General features: G+C 43.1%; 2 protein-coding genes across 20 annotated transcripts in view; one reads left to right on the top strand and one right to left on the bottom strand.

Annotated features, from left to right (window-relative positions):
• The window catches only part of LOC105692034 (CUGBP Elav-like family member 2), a 274308-nt gene that overhangs the window by 242898 nt on the left and 13834 nt on the right, over positions 1-17576 (top strand). For 10 of the 19 annotated variants that reach the window (XM_048650633.1, XM_048650634.1, XM_048650628.1 and 7 more), the window contains 5 exons: positions 5874-6079; positions 9965-10096; positions 11625-11895; positions 14178-14267; positions 15331-15372. In XM_048650633.1, the coding sequence (XP_048506590.1) occupies positions 5874-6079; positions 9965-10096; positions 11625-11895; positions 14178-14267; positions 15331-15372 (741 nt within the window). The remainder of the gene's footprint in view (positions 1-5873; positions 6080-9964; positions 10097-11624; positions 11896-14177; positions 14268-15330; positions 15373-17576) is intronic. The other 9 variants (XM_048650636.1, XM_048650639.1, XM_048650646.1 and 6 more) reach the window with 5 other exon arrangements.
• On the bottom strand, positions 3615-5248 carry LOC105692036. The gene is made up of 3 exons (XM_012410932.3): positions 5110-5248; positions 4119-4533; positions 3615-4046 (listed from the first exon to the last, which is right to left on the bottom strand). The coding sequence occupies exons 1-3, from the start codon at positions 5153-5155 to the stop codon at positions 3683-3685; spliced, it is 825 nt and encodes a 274-aa protein (XP_012266355.2). The 5' UTR covers positions 5156-5248; the 3' UTR covers positions 3615-3682.

Consider the following 17576-nt stretch of genomic DNA (forward strand, 5'->3'; position numbering starts at 1 on the left):
ATTTTTCGTACGTCGACGAGCTGTAGATGGAATCGAAAACTAGAAAATTGTGAAACCGTCCGTACGTTTATTGTTTTGAAACTGGTGAAAATTTTTCGCAGCTAATTTTCGCGTCCGCGGTAACGTGCGGGTGTGAGGTAATGAAAATTAAAAATAATATCCGAGACAGATTTTCGATATTACAACCGGACGAACTTTATGTTAGTTCGTTACGCCGATAGCCGGGCCCACCCCGTCTACTAGCATCTAGCTGCGTACTAATAATGTTCTATGTATGCATATTATACCTACAGTTCAGTTAATGCGGCTAAAATTTACTAGCTTAATATTGTACCGTCAGAAATTACATTAACAAAGTTAGCTCGGTGCTCCGCTTTTGAATGGCGCGGCCGGTGTGGCTCGAGTAAAACAGTAAAGGAGCTTAGAATATGTACAAACTACTACTACCCCCCTAACGGTTAACGGAACAAAATCTATTCTGAATTAACCCACTACGACCTGACCTTATACAAATGGTTTCTTGTAGGTGGTTAACTTCTTCAAGAATCCCACTTGCTGACGTACCGCAGCACTTTTGTTCGAAGATTGTTATTCCACATCTACGTAACGATCCTTGACCCGCATGGAACAAATTCAACATCGGTCGGGTCGAAAAGTAAAAGGCGAAAAATTGAGAGGCTCGACTCGTACGAAGACGCGTAAAACAAGACATTCGATTGGTTAATCGCCTAACGCCACACCGACCGGTAACGACGTGTCCATCGATCGGTTCGACTTGGAATCCAATGATATACGTTCAGAGGTCATTCAAAAAAAAAAAAAAAGGGCTGATCCACAGCGTCCACATTTCGCCGATTTTTGAGTCGATCGGTCGAGCCGTCCGGAAATGGACCGGACACATTGGGGACGTCGCACTAATTTGCTCGAGTAGTTTATCTTCGTCGATTACGTTTCCACTGTATTCTTCGCTACGTACGTCGCGCATTACTTTACACGTGATCCTTAAGGCTACATTTTTCCGCGAACGCGATGTAGTTCGGAGAGGAGAAATATACAATATACGGTATGGAGGAGAGAAAAAGTTTGTAGTACAAACAACGGGCCATTAGCGCTGACACTCGAACAACACGGCGGGGCAGCCCGGGCTGGCTCTAGCCTCTCCCGGTATTTCCGTTCTCATGTTCGATATACGTACCCATCCCCGCCACCCCCCCGCCACCCCCACGCCACCCCCACGCGTGTTCGATATTATATTCGCGAGACAATAGCCCCGTGAAAACCAGCTCCAAGTTTCAGAGAAAATGGCTTCTCACCGACAAATGGACCCTCGTAACGGGATACTGTGCAACGTACGTAACTCACCCTTGTAGGACCTCCGAGCGAATGCTGTATAGTTTCCGGTCATTGCCCCGAGCTACGGCGAGCGTATAAAACGTGGAGTATAACGCTCCCAAGTTGTTTATCGTCGTTACTCGAATATCACGCAATGATGTAATCGAAAAATTGCCGACAAGCCGGAGATTGAGAATCGGAGATTATTGCCGCGCGCGTATGCATTTATGATAGCGCACGTACGAGTTACCGAACGGGGGGGAGGGTACCGGTACCACCAGCCATTTCCAAGTTGTGTAACACAAAGTTTTAAGTGGATTGTGTTTCTACAACATTATCATAACAATAACAGACTCCTGTATATGTGTACCGCGGCGCGGCGTGCGCCGCGGTATGTTCAGTACATGAGGATAATTAGAACCCGAGGAGGAAGAACTCGCAGCAACCCCAGCGGTCCGAAGCTGCGCTTCAATCTGCCCCCGGAGTCTCCTGCATTTTCCATACCAACGTAGGTACGCTGCGATGGGAATATGCAGTAGGTGCAACCGGGGCGGCGCTCAACGAGCGAGTGCATTAAACGCGAACAGGGTGCGTGGATGCGTGGATGGATGCATGAATGCTCGTATCCCTGTACGCCGGCGAACCACGGCACCGCGGCACCGGCGCCTCTTCCCCCCCCTCCAAACCCCCCGTCCGCGTTAACCTTCCCATCCACCTAGCCGCCGCATCCGCGATATATTTCCTCCACGTCTCGTTTCCCTAATGAGTGCTTACACGCGCCGCAGGCGAGGGAGCGGACCGCAATGCACAATGCTTTTGATTTTACTTGCTCGTTGGATTGGTTTCGAACGGTTTCGCGCCGAGTTTCCGTCGAAGCCCGAAGGGATATTTTCGCCTCCCCCCCCCCCTCCCGTATTTTTACGACGAGATGGGCCGACGTATCCTCCTCAGGAGTGAGGAAAAGAGACCCAACGCGAGATTCGCTTCGATACGCGAATTTTTCTACATTTTCCACGCGATGTAGGCCATCGCATCGCGGAGCGCAGGAAACACTAGGTCTAATCGGTACCAACGATCTTGGAGATTTCAGACCAAGACACGCGACTTGCATCTATAGAAAGATACTTTCATTTTTTTTCTCCGTTGCGTAAGCGACTCGCAAACGATTTCTTTTCAGTAAAGTCACGTAGGTACACGTAGATGTGCTGCAACAGCGCGACATTTATTTGTAACAAGTATCATATGCGCCATCTTCTTCCCGATTGAACGCCAGGGAAAATCGCACGATAGCAACGTGGACTGAAATCCGGGACGTTTTTTTTGGACTTTTTCTCAAGCGATACGGTATATGTGTATCCCGGAAAATTGAGTGAATCGGTAACGGCAGTCGGGTTGTCTAATTTATTTGTAAATTTTTGAATTCAGTTTCGAAGATATAGCGTAGCGAGGGGATTGAACCGCGACGCGTGAATCATCCGCGGTATTGGCCGAGCGATTCACATCTGGGGCTTCTATATCTACCGCCCCGCAGGAGTGGAGAAAATTGAATAAACCAATATAGACGTTATCGGAGAGCTATCGGGGCTTCCGAACAAACTATCACTTGATTTCGTACCCTTCCACAGGTATTTCATTCTTTGCTCGCTCACTCATTTACTCAATTACCGGCTTTCTCCTCTACTCATTTACCCGCTAACTCAACCTGTCGAACAAACACCCAACCTCCGACTTTTTCATCGCAATTATCCAAAGGAGACCCCCAAGATATTCGAGATTTTTCACCGCAATGTCCGTAAGGGCGGATTTCTGTTTCCCGCGCACTCTTTCGATTCGTTTATGAAAGTTCTTTTGGCTCCCACGTTCTTATACCCAAAATAATTCAATTTTTCATTTTTTGGTCCACCGGTTTCCTTACCGGTTTTCCCCACTGTTTATCTTAAATAAGCCGCTTAAGGCATCGTACATTGGCCTATTTCCCGATCCAATTTTTTTGCTTCTTCTTTTTTTTTTTTTTTTTTTTACTTTCTTCTCTACCGATCCTAAATAAATATTGATCTCTCGGGTTGGCTAAATTTTTTATGGACTCCATATCCTCCCATATATTCATAAGAAAAATATCCTCCGTTCGCGGGGCGTATTTTCTATTTTCCATTCGCTCGTTCAATAAATCTTCTTGTTACACTTCGAATACTACCAGGCTCGTCGTTTCCTTCCGTTCATACGACTGTCCTCTATCTCTGTTTTTTTTTCTTTTTACTCTCTTTTAATTTGACTCAACGAAATTCGTCACTTGATTTTTTTATTTCGAAATTTCTACATTTGATGAATGAGCTAAACAATTTCTTTTCTATCATTCCTCGATAACCGTGCTGCTGCTGTTCTCGGTTACAACATCGGTATTGGCAGCTACCAGGTTGAGCTGATCGCTCAATGCTAAAAATTTGTGCCACAGCAGCACGCTGACATGAGCCTCGGCGATAACCGCTTTTTCTTGAATGTCGCGAACGATCGATTTCAAGGCAGGAACCAAATACTTGTTGATAGCCACGGCTCGGAATTCATCCTGAAGGTCGGCGTAAGCGGTGCCAGCTCCTTTGTAAGCTGCACTCAACAAATTCTTCTGAAATTTGGACAACGCCGACAAATCCGTTTCCAAAACCAGGGCCAAATTGTTCAGCAGTTCGGACAGTGTGTGAACGGCGAGTTTTCCACCACTGCGCAAAAATGAAAAAAACGTCTGTGAGTTGAAACGAAGAACGGCCGATAAGAAACCGTTTCACACTCACCTTGACGACGATTTTTGAGAGTCGGATTTTTCTTTTTTCGGGGGTTTGGGAAGTTTCGTCATTGCGTTACCTCCGAGTGTTTGCGGAATGAGATTGAAAGCTTCCTCGATTTTTTGATTGAGAAACTGGAGCGGTAAATCCAAGGAGTTTGCCGGTGCTCCGACCGGCAGTTGTTCCAATTGGTAGTTGAAGTTCTCCAGGCCCACCCTGAGCACCGAGACTTGCAGGTAGCTTTGGATGTTGACTTGCCGGAGCAGATCGTCGGAGACGCGCGTGATGTACGATGCCGTTTCGTTCAAAACAATATCGCGTAGATGTTCGGTTGTCTGACCTTCGATTGAGGTCGAAGGCAGGGAATTTCCTCCGGCCACAAACGCCGCGGGTAATCCATTGCTCTTAACCTGGCCCAGGCAATCTGTACGGGAGTCGAATGACGAGTTAGAAAAATTTGAAACACTAGGAAGCACGATTTTCACCGGTTGCACTATCCATGTTTAGTTTTCGACTCGGTTTTCGAAGCCATCTGTGTCGCAGAGAGAGGTAGTACGCGGTGCTCGGGAAAAGAATGATTGGAAAAATGGGAATTAATATATATATACAACGGTTTATTGTTTTCCACGTCAATATTGTTCACTCTTTTATTCCTTTTACGCAACGTCAAAAACTAATTACGAGTCTGTCATTGCCTCGTTCCGAGCCGTTACGATTCACGTGATATAATTGTCGAGTCTCGAGTTTGTCACGTTTGGAATAACGTCATGACTCCCGGAGGCAGCTAGTTTTACATTTTCTAATTCACTGTCATTTGCCCTAACGTCGGTTATTTAGCGGTTTTAGCGGTGAGTTGGCGCTAAAATTACAGCGTTGTGATATTTCGGTAGCACGGTATATAAAAATCAGAACGATGTGACGAGTTGGTGCCTCGCCAGGCAATAGATTTAAGCCTAACTCTATTAAATTATGAATAATTTGACGCCTCGCCTGTGCTCACCCTGGACGATAAAAGCGCCGATTATTGCTACGAGAATAGGCTTCATCTCTAACGTTCGACAGTCTCGATACTACTGTTTTAATTGCTTCGAAAAATCGTCGCATTTATACCGCACGTCGAGTGCATCCGTATCGGAGCAACGACTATCCGAGATTCTAGGAATTGTTTTAGCGATATTGATTATTGCATCGATAACCTGATTCTTTAACCGATTGTTATTCGCGATTGTTTATTCGACGTTCTCTCACTCGAACGCGTATATATATATATATATATACATATATATCTATAACTCTCGATGCACCGGCGTTGGATGAGATAACGGTGACTCCCTTGAACCGACCACTCGAAAAGTACGAAATCGCTATACCTCCCGCAAACTAAAACGATAAAGCGTATCCTGCTTTTTATCGACTCGCCGCGATAAACTACTCCGCGATCCAGAGGAATCCGGAGAAAAATAAAAAATATAAAATATCTATGTATGTTTATACCGAGTGGGGGATCGCTCCTCGGTACAACAAATAAAAATCCTAAGAAATAGAGAGAAGAAAAAAAAAGAAAAGGAAAACACGTAGTACAAAGAAAAAAAAAACAAAAAAAGAAACGAATGAAACCCGGATGAAAAACAAAGTCCTCTGGAAATATTTCCAAAGTTTACTTAATACATCGATCGCACATATACATTGCGAGCGGGTATATGTGCCGGCGATTGTTTCTTTTTTTGAAAAAATAAAAAAAATTCCCTCTTTCTCTTGTTTCAGAGCGGAAGTTGTTCGTTGGAATGCTTTCGAAAAAGTACGGTGAAATCGATGTACGAAGTATGTTCGGCGTATACGGCTCCATAGAAGAATGCACGGTCCTCAGAGACACCGCGGGTCAGAGCAAAGGATGTGCCTTCGTGACGTTCGCCAGTAAACAGTACGCCATCAACGCCATCAAATCCTTGCATCATTCGCAGACGATGGAGGTGAGTTGTCTTCTGCTATTGTCACACACCCCCCCTTCGCTATTTTTTTCCATTTTCCGATTCATCCGTTCACCCCGTAAAAGTAGAGTTGCTCCAGGATCGTATACATGTATACGTATACACACGAAATGACCCGTCGTCACGAGTCGTGCCGAATGTAAAAACATCCGTGACGCGTACCTACATAACGTGTATCCGATGGAAAATGGTCCGCGCCACTATTACGCGTCGATTTCCCTCAATCATTCATATGATTCTAGCGATACGCGTTACCAATTTGGAACGCGCATACCTACATGTATACGTATACGTATGGCTGTGCGTAGAGTAACCACACAGCTATAAAGTAACGCGTGTTACTTCGGGTTTTCGAACGGCGCGAGTGTACCTGTTTAACATTTCACATATTGATTGGTGATCCTATAAATACGTTAGCCGAGGGTAAAGGCGGGCGCGGCGGAGGTACGTAGTTAATGTGTATCGGTGTATTCGGTGCCTTGTGCCGCGCTACGAACTGCATCCATCCACCCACCGTTGCAACTACGGCGCATTGAATTGATCATTACCAGTTCGTAATTTCATTTCATAGAATTTTCCCGATCGACGCGCCGAAACTCGCGTCTTCGATTTACAATCTATCTTTGATTGGGATCTTCGAAGTTTCCATCGATTCGCTTTTCAAACTATCCCATAAATGTACATATGTATACGGGTACATACACACACCTACACGTACATTTCACGCGATTGAAAAGTTTAATCAAACACGATAAATCATCGAGGATATTTCTCTCATCGATATTTATAACGATTTAATTAGATTCTGATCACCCGTGTCGAAAGAATTCTGTTTTTTTTTTTTTTTTCTTTTTTGCTAGATAATTTTCTTTTTCTTCGTATTCGTTTTTTCGCCAACCGTTCTCAACTGCGGATCGGAAGCGACAGAGTTGAAATGAAAAGGTGTGTCGGGGTTATGGAAACGGAAACCGTTGGGACGATTACATTTGCATACAACGATCGAAGATAGTCGGCTCTATTTTTATAATGCAGATACGAAAAGTTTTTACTGCAACGAACGGTGTAACGTTTCATACTTATTTACTTCGTATATCGTGGCGGCTAAGTTCAGACTTGAAGTAGATAAGAATGAGCCGCAAATTATCGGGGGCTGACGTCGTTCCAAAGTCGGTCAAATTTTCAACGTTCGGCCGATGTACGAGGTTCCTCGGTAATAACGTAATAATACCGAAGGAGTCAGTCGGTGAAGAACAGTCAGCTTTCGCCGTTGCGCGAGCAGAACAACGCGGTCCAAGTCCCCGAGGAACAAGGTTATTAGGAAATTCGGTTATTGGCTTCCCGGAATTGTCTGGATGTAAATCCACTTTCCTTTATCAGCATAATATTTCCCCCGAAGACAGACAGACAGACCAGACAGACAGACGAGACGACGCGCTCGGTCCTTTGTGAGAAGACGATGCAAATCGTCGAGGTTCCTAACGCAATTGAAAATTTTGTCACTGTACCCGATATATTTCCGGGAATAGGGGTCTCGGATCTCACCCGCGCTCCCGAAAAGCGGCGACATCGCAGCTTTTTTTTTTTCTTTTTTTTTTTTCTTCGCTTCATTCGGATGTCCAGGTCCCGGCTTAGGCCGACTTTGGAATATTGGCTCACGTCATACCTACGCCTATCGCGGAACAGGGAACACGGATTCAGAATAGGCCGCACGCGGCGACGAGCCGAAGCGACGAAGGGGGGGGGGGGGGGGGGGGAATAAAGGAAGCTGGGGGAAAAACCGAAGGGATGGTAAAGAATTTCATTTCCCTCGTACGGAATACTTTATTGGATTTATCCATGGTAATCTAGGTTTATTCCTAAACCACGCGTCCGCCTGTTGTACGTGTGCATGTACATCGCCTATACCGTACGCTTGTACATGTGGTGATCGTAATATTGAATATGCGGTACGTATATAATGTGCGCCTAGCGCGCCTATAAAGAATCTCAAGGTTTTATCAGACGTTGAAACGTACACGTACGTCCGAACGAAATTATTCCCCGTAGGAAGCGGGCGAGTCCGTTATTATTGGGAATAGAAATCGTCAGTCGTCGTTCGCGGGAATAAACAAACGCGACGTGTGACACAGCGGTCTCATTTATCGAAAATACGAGGTGTCAATGCGCGAGAATAACAATGAAACCTCTCGTATCGCCCGACGTTCGTTTACAATTACCGCGATGTACGAACGGCGATCATTCGTCGTCGTCGATGATCCAGCGGTAAACTCGTCGTTCGCAGCCTTAGTCGTAACTTCTTTGTTCGTCGCCTGAAATCCGGTAGTCCGGGTCCGATGGGAAGAGCGAAGAGTAGCCGAGGAGGCGAACCGTCAGCCGTCAGCCGTCGGCCACCGGGGTGTGAATGCCTGTCCGGTCGGTGGCAAACGTCCAAAATATTCACCGAAAAGAAACACAGCCCAAGAGGCTGCGCGTAGTCGACAAACGCCAACTACAATGACTACGAGGTCGCCGACTATTTTTATAGGTAAGAGTCGGTTACGTGATCGGACTTGCATGCTGAAATAAACAATTTTACGACAGCTAGTCGCCTTCGAATCTAAGCTACGCTTCGGTTACGCCATTATTTTATCGGCGATGGATAAACCGACGCTAATATTACCGACGCTAGGGGAAAATCGTAAATACCTCCAACCAGAGGTACGTACGTACGTACGAAACCAGATAGATCTTTACCCCGAGCCGATGTTCGCGCTAAACGATTCTTACAAATTCAACGTGTTATTTTCGGTTCGACGAAAATGAAAATCTCAAGCAATCATCATCGTTCGTAGGGAAAAAGGTACTCGGTGTTTCTCCAACTATCGAAATGATTCGGTATGCAAGTTCGTTCGAAGTTTCACGGGTACTTTACTCGGAGAATTTCAAGTGCGAAATGCCGAAAGTATACATATATGCATAATACGTACGTACATACGATATTCATTTGGGTGAATGTTGAGGTGTACGTGCATAGCCGGGTAGGTGGTATATTACAGGTATATGCATTTATTCGTTAAATAGTTAGAGCCGTGTAAGTATAAGAAGTTGGAGAAAAGTACATTGGACGTTTCACGACTCCTTCCATCTTATATATCCCGTAGTATACATTGCCGGCTATATTCCGGTTCCATATAACAGCTAGTATACACACCGTATAGCTATTGCATACGGATAAATGGAATTGCGAAACGTTAGCTACCAAGCCGGATAACTTTAATCCACTATTGCGCATATACGCCGGAAGTAGATTGTGCCGCCGTATAACGTTGTGGCGTGCAGACGATTCGACTCAACTCTGCATTTACTGTACACAGGAGTAATCTGGTCCATTCGAAATTCACGTTGATCGATGAGATACGAACTGCCGGCAACTCCGTTCGAATTACCTGATCTTCTAATACGCTGGAATGCGAACCCCACGTTTTTCCGATTTTTCGATTTGACGAGCCCGATGTTGATTGGATTTTACATATTTATTTTTATTTCACCTTTGGATACATACGCGTATCCAACCCAACCAATTCCAGAGTGTAGCGGAGGGACGCAAATTTCACCTCCCGGTGCCAAGCGGTTCACCAGACACCATTTTAATGTCATGAATATTCCCAGTTATGGAAGTACGCGATGGTATAAGTTTCCTGTAACTCCTGTACTCCACCTTGCGGTTAACCAGTACGATCACATTTTTGATTCCAATTTTGTCGCCGAGACAGCGAGACGCGATTGGCTGTTGCCGCGGCTCCGATAATGGGACGAACAAAGCCGATCGTCGATTACCCGAGCCGAATATCCTCATTAAATTTGGTCTCCTTCGTTTCATTGTCGCAGGGTTGCTCGTCGCCGCTGGTAGTTAAATTTGCGGACACGCAGAAGGAAAAGGACCAAAAAAGGATGCAGCAGATTCAGGCGAATCTATGGAACCTCGCGGGTGTCAACATGGCGCCGCACTACCTTACGACCGTGAGTATACCGTAACTTATCATAACTTACACGTGTACATGTTTACGAGGAGCAAAGTAACTTCATCCCTTGGGAGAAAAAGAAAAAAAAAAAAGAAGAGGAAAAGAGGACGCTATCCACTTTATCGGGTGGCGAGGAGGCGAACGTGTGAAACACACATGGCTACACGTGTATGTACACACGCATTCGTGTATGCACCTATATTCAAACTTCAGGTGTACATATACGTAAGAAATGCTCCTTATGGTCGAAAGTTTAACGAAACATCGTCCACGTATAGCTTGTAGGGAATAGAAGGTACTTCTCTTTAACCCCTTAACCTACAATGACGGGCATAGCCCGCGTACGATGGTTGGGCCAAACCCGAATTTTACGGGCATAGCCCGCGTACGGTGATTGGGCCAGAAGTAAATATTACGGGCATAGCCCGCGGACGGTGATCGGGCCCGATGTAAATATTACGTGGAATATTTGATACGCATTTACAGTCTGATGCAATAATTGTGGTAGGCGCAAGTATTACAAAATATTTATTTATACTTGTATACTTGTATACAATTTCGGCCCAACATCTTCGAATCTAAATCGTAGGTTAAGGGGTTAACGACGGAAGTCATTTTTTGACTATTCTACGATTATTTCTAGCGACTAATCAGCTCTGAGAATATTTTTCCTATCGGTATTTGAAAGCTTTTTTTAGCCTCATCTGAAAACATTCGACGGCATCTAATTGGCGAGGAAGAGGCCTTTTCATCTTATATCCCTAAAAACCTTAAGTTTATCGGCCAGAAACCCAAAATTATGCATCAAAAATGATGAAAAGTAGAATTTTCATAGTTGCTGAGAGTTAAAAAAGCCAAATTGTTATTTGAATTATTTTTGCGATCACTATTACTGTAGTGCGACATCGTATGGGAGGGGGGGGCAGACGTTCATTGCTCTTTTTGCGTCTGGGAAGCATCCTCCGTCGATACCGAACTAACTAATTAAACGGTAGTCGTCAAAGATGCCATAAAATTTCCGCCATTTTTTTCCACTACCAAAGGAAAGCACTTAAAAGGACTCGAAGCTTTTCAAGCCGCGAGGGAAGACCATTAGAACCCCCTGAGGGTCGGAGATGCACTACTGTTATACTTTTTCCCATGCCATGAGAACGTCAATGGTAACAAAATATCGGATAATTATTCCGTAACGAAGTTATTGCTAGAATAACTGTACGTAGACGCGGTTGAACGCAGAAGCCCTGTCGCTTGTTACCGTATAGTCAGCGCATCGCGTAGTTCTCGGACGCAGTTTTTAACGAGAAAATTACTTTTCCCTCCCACGTCTACGGCGCTGCGGTGATTCACTTTCGTCAGTCCATCGCACAATGTAATAGCCCATTCGCTGCGATTGCTAATATCATTAATATCGCCGTATCGGTGGTTCTAGCGAATCGCGGTTCGAACGTTCGACGACAAATTACGAAGGTCCGTAGCTTCAGCCATAGGATTTCAAAGGGGGTGTTTTTTTCTTCATCCAATTTCAGAACGAAACGCATTCGTTGGCGCCAGCCTCGCTGCAACTTCTGCAGCAACTTCAAGCGTCGTCGAACGCCGGCACGCCGGCGGGGGCAGCCAACGCCAATGCACTTACCAACGTGCAACATCAGCTTCTGCTGCAGCAACACCTCGGTCTTGGGGGAGCGACGCCGACCGCAGCGGCACCTCAAACTGTACCGAGTCCGCCTGAGATAAATCCCGCGAATTTACAGAGTCTGGCGACGCTGGCGTCACTTAGCAACTCGGCGGGTGAGTACGGTCAGTGCTCGTCCAGTTTTTTTTATTTTCTATTATTACATTTACTTACATAAACCTTACGCTTCCTTCGGTTCGCTTTTCGGGTTTAATCGAGACGATGCAGAAGTTTTCCTGGTTCAGGTTGTTTAATTTTTTTTTTTTTTTTTTTCGATTTTTTGAATAAATTTTTAATTTTAGGTAACACCGGTTCCCACTCCGGTATCAGGTACTAAAATTGTTCCCAAAACCTCGCGATGCACGTCAGGACTTATAGAATGTCGTAAATGAGTCATGGTTTGACATCTTCATAATTTATTCAATTTCGAAATCTTTATTTCGAGGGTATTCAACTTTATATATATATACACCTGATACCTGTACATTATATTACATCAGTCAGTACAAGCCGCAAAGCGACCTCCATTAGTCCACTTTCTCTCTTTTCTCAAGAAAGAAAGAAAGAAAGTAAGAAAAAAAAACTCGACAAAAAAGTATCTTCTTTGCGCGTCTCATAGATTTTCTCACCCCATTTTGGTTGGAAGACAAAAATGAGAAAAAGACTCGAAAATAAATCTCTAACGCTTAGCCATCTTTAATTTATATTCCCGTTCATCCATAACTTTTAACGCCGGGCGTGTAATACTACTTGTACAAAGCTTCGGGCGCACGTCGGTGGTTAACTTTTAGTAGAAAGTAATTAATCTCGTAAGGAAGCTCGCGGTACCTTGGAGAGTTAATTAACCCACGTCGCATAGTATAAGGTTGTATCAGCCGGCGAATAAGAACTTCTTGTCGGTAGTCTTCGAACCGAATAAACTATTAACAGATTCGTCGTAGTTTAAATGTTTTCAAAAATGTCGAAGCCCAGGTCGAAGTGAATCAAAATTTATTCCGCTTCCAAAAAACCTAATCGCTCGCAATTTTATTTGAATCAGGAAAGGAAAATGTGAAAAAAAATAACGAGTTATCTTATCATCCGTAATAGGTTACATTTAATTAATGCACGCCTGATAGGTTGGCTCGTAAATTTGACCCCTGAAAAGAAGAGAAAAGGAGAAAGAAAAAGCGAAAAAAAAAGTTCGAAGAGATCGTTCCCCTGCAGAAAGATTTTCTTTCCTACGTGACTTTATAGCCGCCATTAAATGCATGTAAGTCCAGCGAAGCGTAAGGGCGGGAACGTGTTTCGAGTTTCAGAGGACCCGACCCCAAGATTGGAAGAATTAAATCCCCGGCTTGTTTTTCAGAGCTTTCATCTGAGTTTTGCCCTAACGGTTTACGCGACCGCGGATCTTACTTATCCCGCAAACGATAAAACGTACTACTACTCAAAGCTCCCGTATACAACCGAGATATTTTGTCATGATGAGAAAACTGTAAACTGAAAAATGTCAAAGCGGGAAGCGTTATTTTCTTTACACCATTTGTATAAAAAATTGCGATATCCATTCACGCGTCTCCTCTGCAGAAGAGGAAAGGAATGAGTCTATAAAAAAATTGACGGAAGCTCTGAAAATTAATGTTACTCGCGTGTCACGCGCATAACGATGGTCATTATTGTTTATGTCATCGTACGATATTGTTTCGTCGGTGCATATTTTTATCGTTTTGAAATTTTCGCATTTTCAATTACAACGTTCCGCGTATACCTTATACATACATACCTTATACTCTTGCGAAACGTGGTAACGCTGGCACGCAGATGCTGCAACTTACATAAAATTATATACCTGCATGCCCCTTTTAATTAAGGGTTGAAATGCGAAATACCACCGCAACGGTTACACACGTACGACAATTTAATCAGATTATATCAATCCGCGGACGGCAATTTATTGTCCGAGTAAGTCGTCGACGTCGAGTTAATTAGTGCAATTCATCCCTTAGACGGTAGATCATATAGTAGAACGAAGCACTGCAGGGGCGTATAACCCGGTAATTCGTTGATTAATTAACAACCAGTTTACACCGTATTACAGGGACCTCCAAGGCTTGCTGCACAGATCAGCGAAAGTTAATGTTACGTATGTGTGCAATACGTATGTATATATACTTGATCATGTGTGAAATAGGTGCAATATCATTTGACATTGAGATTATTTCGGAATATCCTATAAACGAAGAAACTTCTTCGCAAAGATAAATTTTGATTTTTAGACAAAAAAAAACTTCTTGAACTCTGCAGCTTGCAAAACCTAATAACATAGTTGAAACACAATCCAGCTATGGTTTTTCTGGAGGCTTTAGTACCTACATTCCTGCGGTACGGACGAATGAGGAATCATGAAAAAAAATTTCAAATGCAGGTGCAGGAGTGTCACCTATGAGTATGCAGAACCTTGTCACCTTAGCCGCTATGACTGGTGGAAATGGCAACCTTCAAGTTTCTCCAAACAGTGAGTACCAGATGCCAGGACCTTTTTTTTCTTCACAGGTTCCCGATTTCTCTTTGATTTAGCTCTCCCCATTTTGTGAACAAACTTTTTTTCGTTTATTCGAGATAACCTTCGCAATTTTATACGATCAAGAACGAAATTTTCGAAAAAACTTGGTGATTAAAAAAAAGCATATCAATTTCTTCAACTGCATAACTTGAGAAAGGTCCAAATTATTTTTGTGTAGCAATAAAATTTGTCCTACGTGATCGCAGAGTGCAGGTGCCGGTAATAATTGTCCGATAGAGGAAATGGTGGATGTGAGAAAGGAAAAATAATAAGTAAATCATCTTTTTCTCTTTTTTTTCAAATAGATTTTGTATCAGAGATGGATATATATGTATCTCGGTATATACCTACTACATTCAATTCCGAAGGTGATTGATTTTAAATCCGCTTATGATTTTATAATTGATTGTAAACATTACACCGATGGATTCCATGTTTTGTACTATTCTCGCTTAATTCATTCCTACCCATCCACGTAACTGTTATTATTGTATTTTGTATAAGGTATACTGTACAAGTGTACGATATACATATGTGTACATAATAATAATCATTGTCAATATAATGCATTATATTATTATCTGTATAATGTATTATACCTAGCTCAATTTTCAATTAACGCTTCACACTGTTGTATTCATCACGATCTCTATGATTATTATAATTAATATTCGATTGCATGCAATGGTTTTGTCGCTTCAGCTTTGAAAACTTCATTTAATATAAATTTCACGTCGTGTACATAGCGTTCGCATACGTCATTCTATAATTCACGTCAAGAATCAAAATTGACAATCAATTTACGTCATCTTTCAATTTGTCTTCTTCAAAAACGTGCGTAGAACAATAAAGTTCAACATCTCTGTCTTCTCTTTCCACTATTGAATTACGTATCTCGAAACTAGGTCCAAAATGGTCGCGATATGTACCAATAAGTCTAATTTTGGTAATCATGTTTACAATTACAAGTTTAACATGGATGCATGCTCATATTATGTGGTTGCGTGTGTTTCAGCGCTGAGCGGGTTGGCGAACTCAACTGCAGGTATGTCGCTATGTACGTGTCGCACTGCCTGGTATAGTATTAACCATTACTAAACTAGATTTAATTGGTAACCCAATTAGGAAGCCTTGACTAACGACGGTTTGATTTCTGTACACCCGCTTCACTGGCTGCATACGTTGTGAACAACAATTTTTTGTTCACAACGTATTAGAATATAACACGTTATGTACCGTGCGGAGATAGTGCCAAGGAAAATTCTGTACACACCAGGTCGCGTGGAATTATTTATACGTGTATTCGCGTATTCGCTATGTGTACATGTATACTACAGGTATATGCATACACAAATCTGAAATCTGATTATGAATAAGGTCGGTGGAAAATGATATCGTTCTGCAGGTAGAAGGTAATAAATGAAATTCTAAGCCCTCCGAAGCGTACGCCAAGTTAGAATTCAGATGGAATGAAATAACCGTAAACCCCCACCCCCTTCTCCTCCCTTCTGCTCCTTTTCCATCCCCCTATTCACCTTAGATTTCTGTATAATACGGGCAAAGCTCACCACTGTGGCGTTCTCCCTCGCGTATATGTATACATATATATCTCGTGTATTATGCAAAACGTGTTCCGAGTGACCGCGACTCGAATTTCTTTTTGAAAATAAAAAAAAATAATTCAATACCGGGTAAGAATTTAACGTTGAAAAATTCTAGTTATTTCACACCGTTAGAAATGCAATATCGATAGAATCGGTCAAACTTTCAATCCGAAAGCCCAGATGGGACTATATTTCACGTCATACCATGTATCTTGGAAAACTGAGAAAAAAAAAAAAAAAGATACGATTCTTCGCTCGATCTTAGTCTGACGGTGTAACTATGCTACAAAATTACTTAATTAGTAGCTTCGCTTTCAAGGCCTGAATCCACAGTTGACAAAAGCTCCATTCAGATTCGAGTGCACTCTCATAGGTAGCATAACAGGTAAGACTCATTCAGCTCGAGCGTAACACCACCACTTTGCTCAATGTACGGTTTAACGCTTTTTCACAAAACTAACGTCGTATATACACACAACCGGATTCATATTTTACCGTATAAAATATCTCGTCTTTTGTGATGAATATACCCGTCATAGGGCAAAGAATCAAGAAGGTGTGAGACGCGAAGAACTTGGGGAATGAAAAAACTCGATTACCCGGCACCGTGTGATTGGAATCTGCATAAAGTATTTTTCGCGTTCTTCAATTCTGTGAAATATTTTTTTCAAAATCAACTCTTCCGTCAGCGGGGTAGATTGGATTCGCGAAGCCCGCTGTACTCGAACTGAAGTAATTTTCATGTTTCTCAATTTCGTTCGCTTTGATGGCAACGTATGGTCCGTCGTTGTATCGGCGTAATGGCGAGCATTTGGCGACCATAATTTTCGATTTACATTCGTCGAAGTAGAAAGTAAAAAGAAAAAAAACAAAATCAAAGCGCCGAAAGAAAACTCTTATCAAGACCCCATTGAACGTTGCTTCGTTCTATAGCTGCATAGATATAATATGCGACGGCGCAACAATTTCAATTGCAAATCTGCAACCTCATCGCGTCCGACAAAACTTGCTAATTACGTAGATCACACTAATTGGACGACTCTCGAAAGTTAGAAACAATTAATCTCCGACTGCAATGATAAACCGCAACTCTGCAAGCCGAGCCACCCCGCCCACCTTCATCTCTAACTTTTGTACCCCGCCTATAAAACCCATTATTTTATTTTACATTAAAAGTCAAAAGGAACGTAGCGGTGTCGACGGTTGGGACGCCGCCCCCCCGAGTCACTTCGGTTGAATTCGAGTCTGGTGCTTTTCCAAATTTTGAATTTATACACGAAAAAGAAATGCAGATCGTTCGACGATAGTTGAAACATCCATCGGAAAACCCGCGCTAATGTTAATCGTTCGTTATGAGAATTTTCGCGAAATTGTTGCGGATATCCAGGAAGTGATTTCATCTCCCATAACACTCCCGTATTTATACTACCACGCCGTGCAGAATTTCCGCTCGGAATACAGTGGAGGCATTGCACGGGATTTTTATTCCACGTATATCGAACAATATTATGAATAAATTTGCATCGAAAACGCCACGTTATACGTATACAACCCACAGTATCCGGTGTAAACTGAATTCATGGGGATATTTTTGACGATTCTACGAAATCTCGTGACTCGTGAATGTGTACCTACGTACGCGGTACACTTACTGGTT

Source organism: Athalia rosae, chromosome 2 (assembly GCF_917208135.1).
Source record: "Athalia rosae chromosome 2, iyAthRosa1.1, whole genome shotgun sequence".
Lineage (NCBI taxonomy): Eukaryota > Metazoa > Arthropoda > Insecta > Hymenoptera > Athaliidae > Athalia > Athalia rosae.

Excerpts from the sequence above, each read along its gene's own strand:
- LOC105692036 (XM_012410932.3), bottom strand. The coding sequence starts at position 5,155 with ATGAAGCCTATTCTCGTAGCAATAATCGGCGCTTTTATCGTCCAGG. Across the intron at positions 4,534-5,109 it reads CGGCGCTTTTATCGTCCAGG|ATTGCCTGGGCCAGGTTAAG; the intron begins GTGAGCACAGGC and ends ACTCCCGTACAG. Across the intron at positions 4,047-4,118 it reads TCTCAAAAATCGTCGTCAAG|TGGTGGAAAACTCGCCGTTC; the intron begins GTGAGTGTGAAA and ends ATTTTTGCGCAG.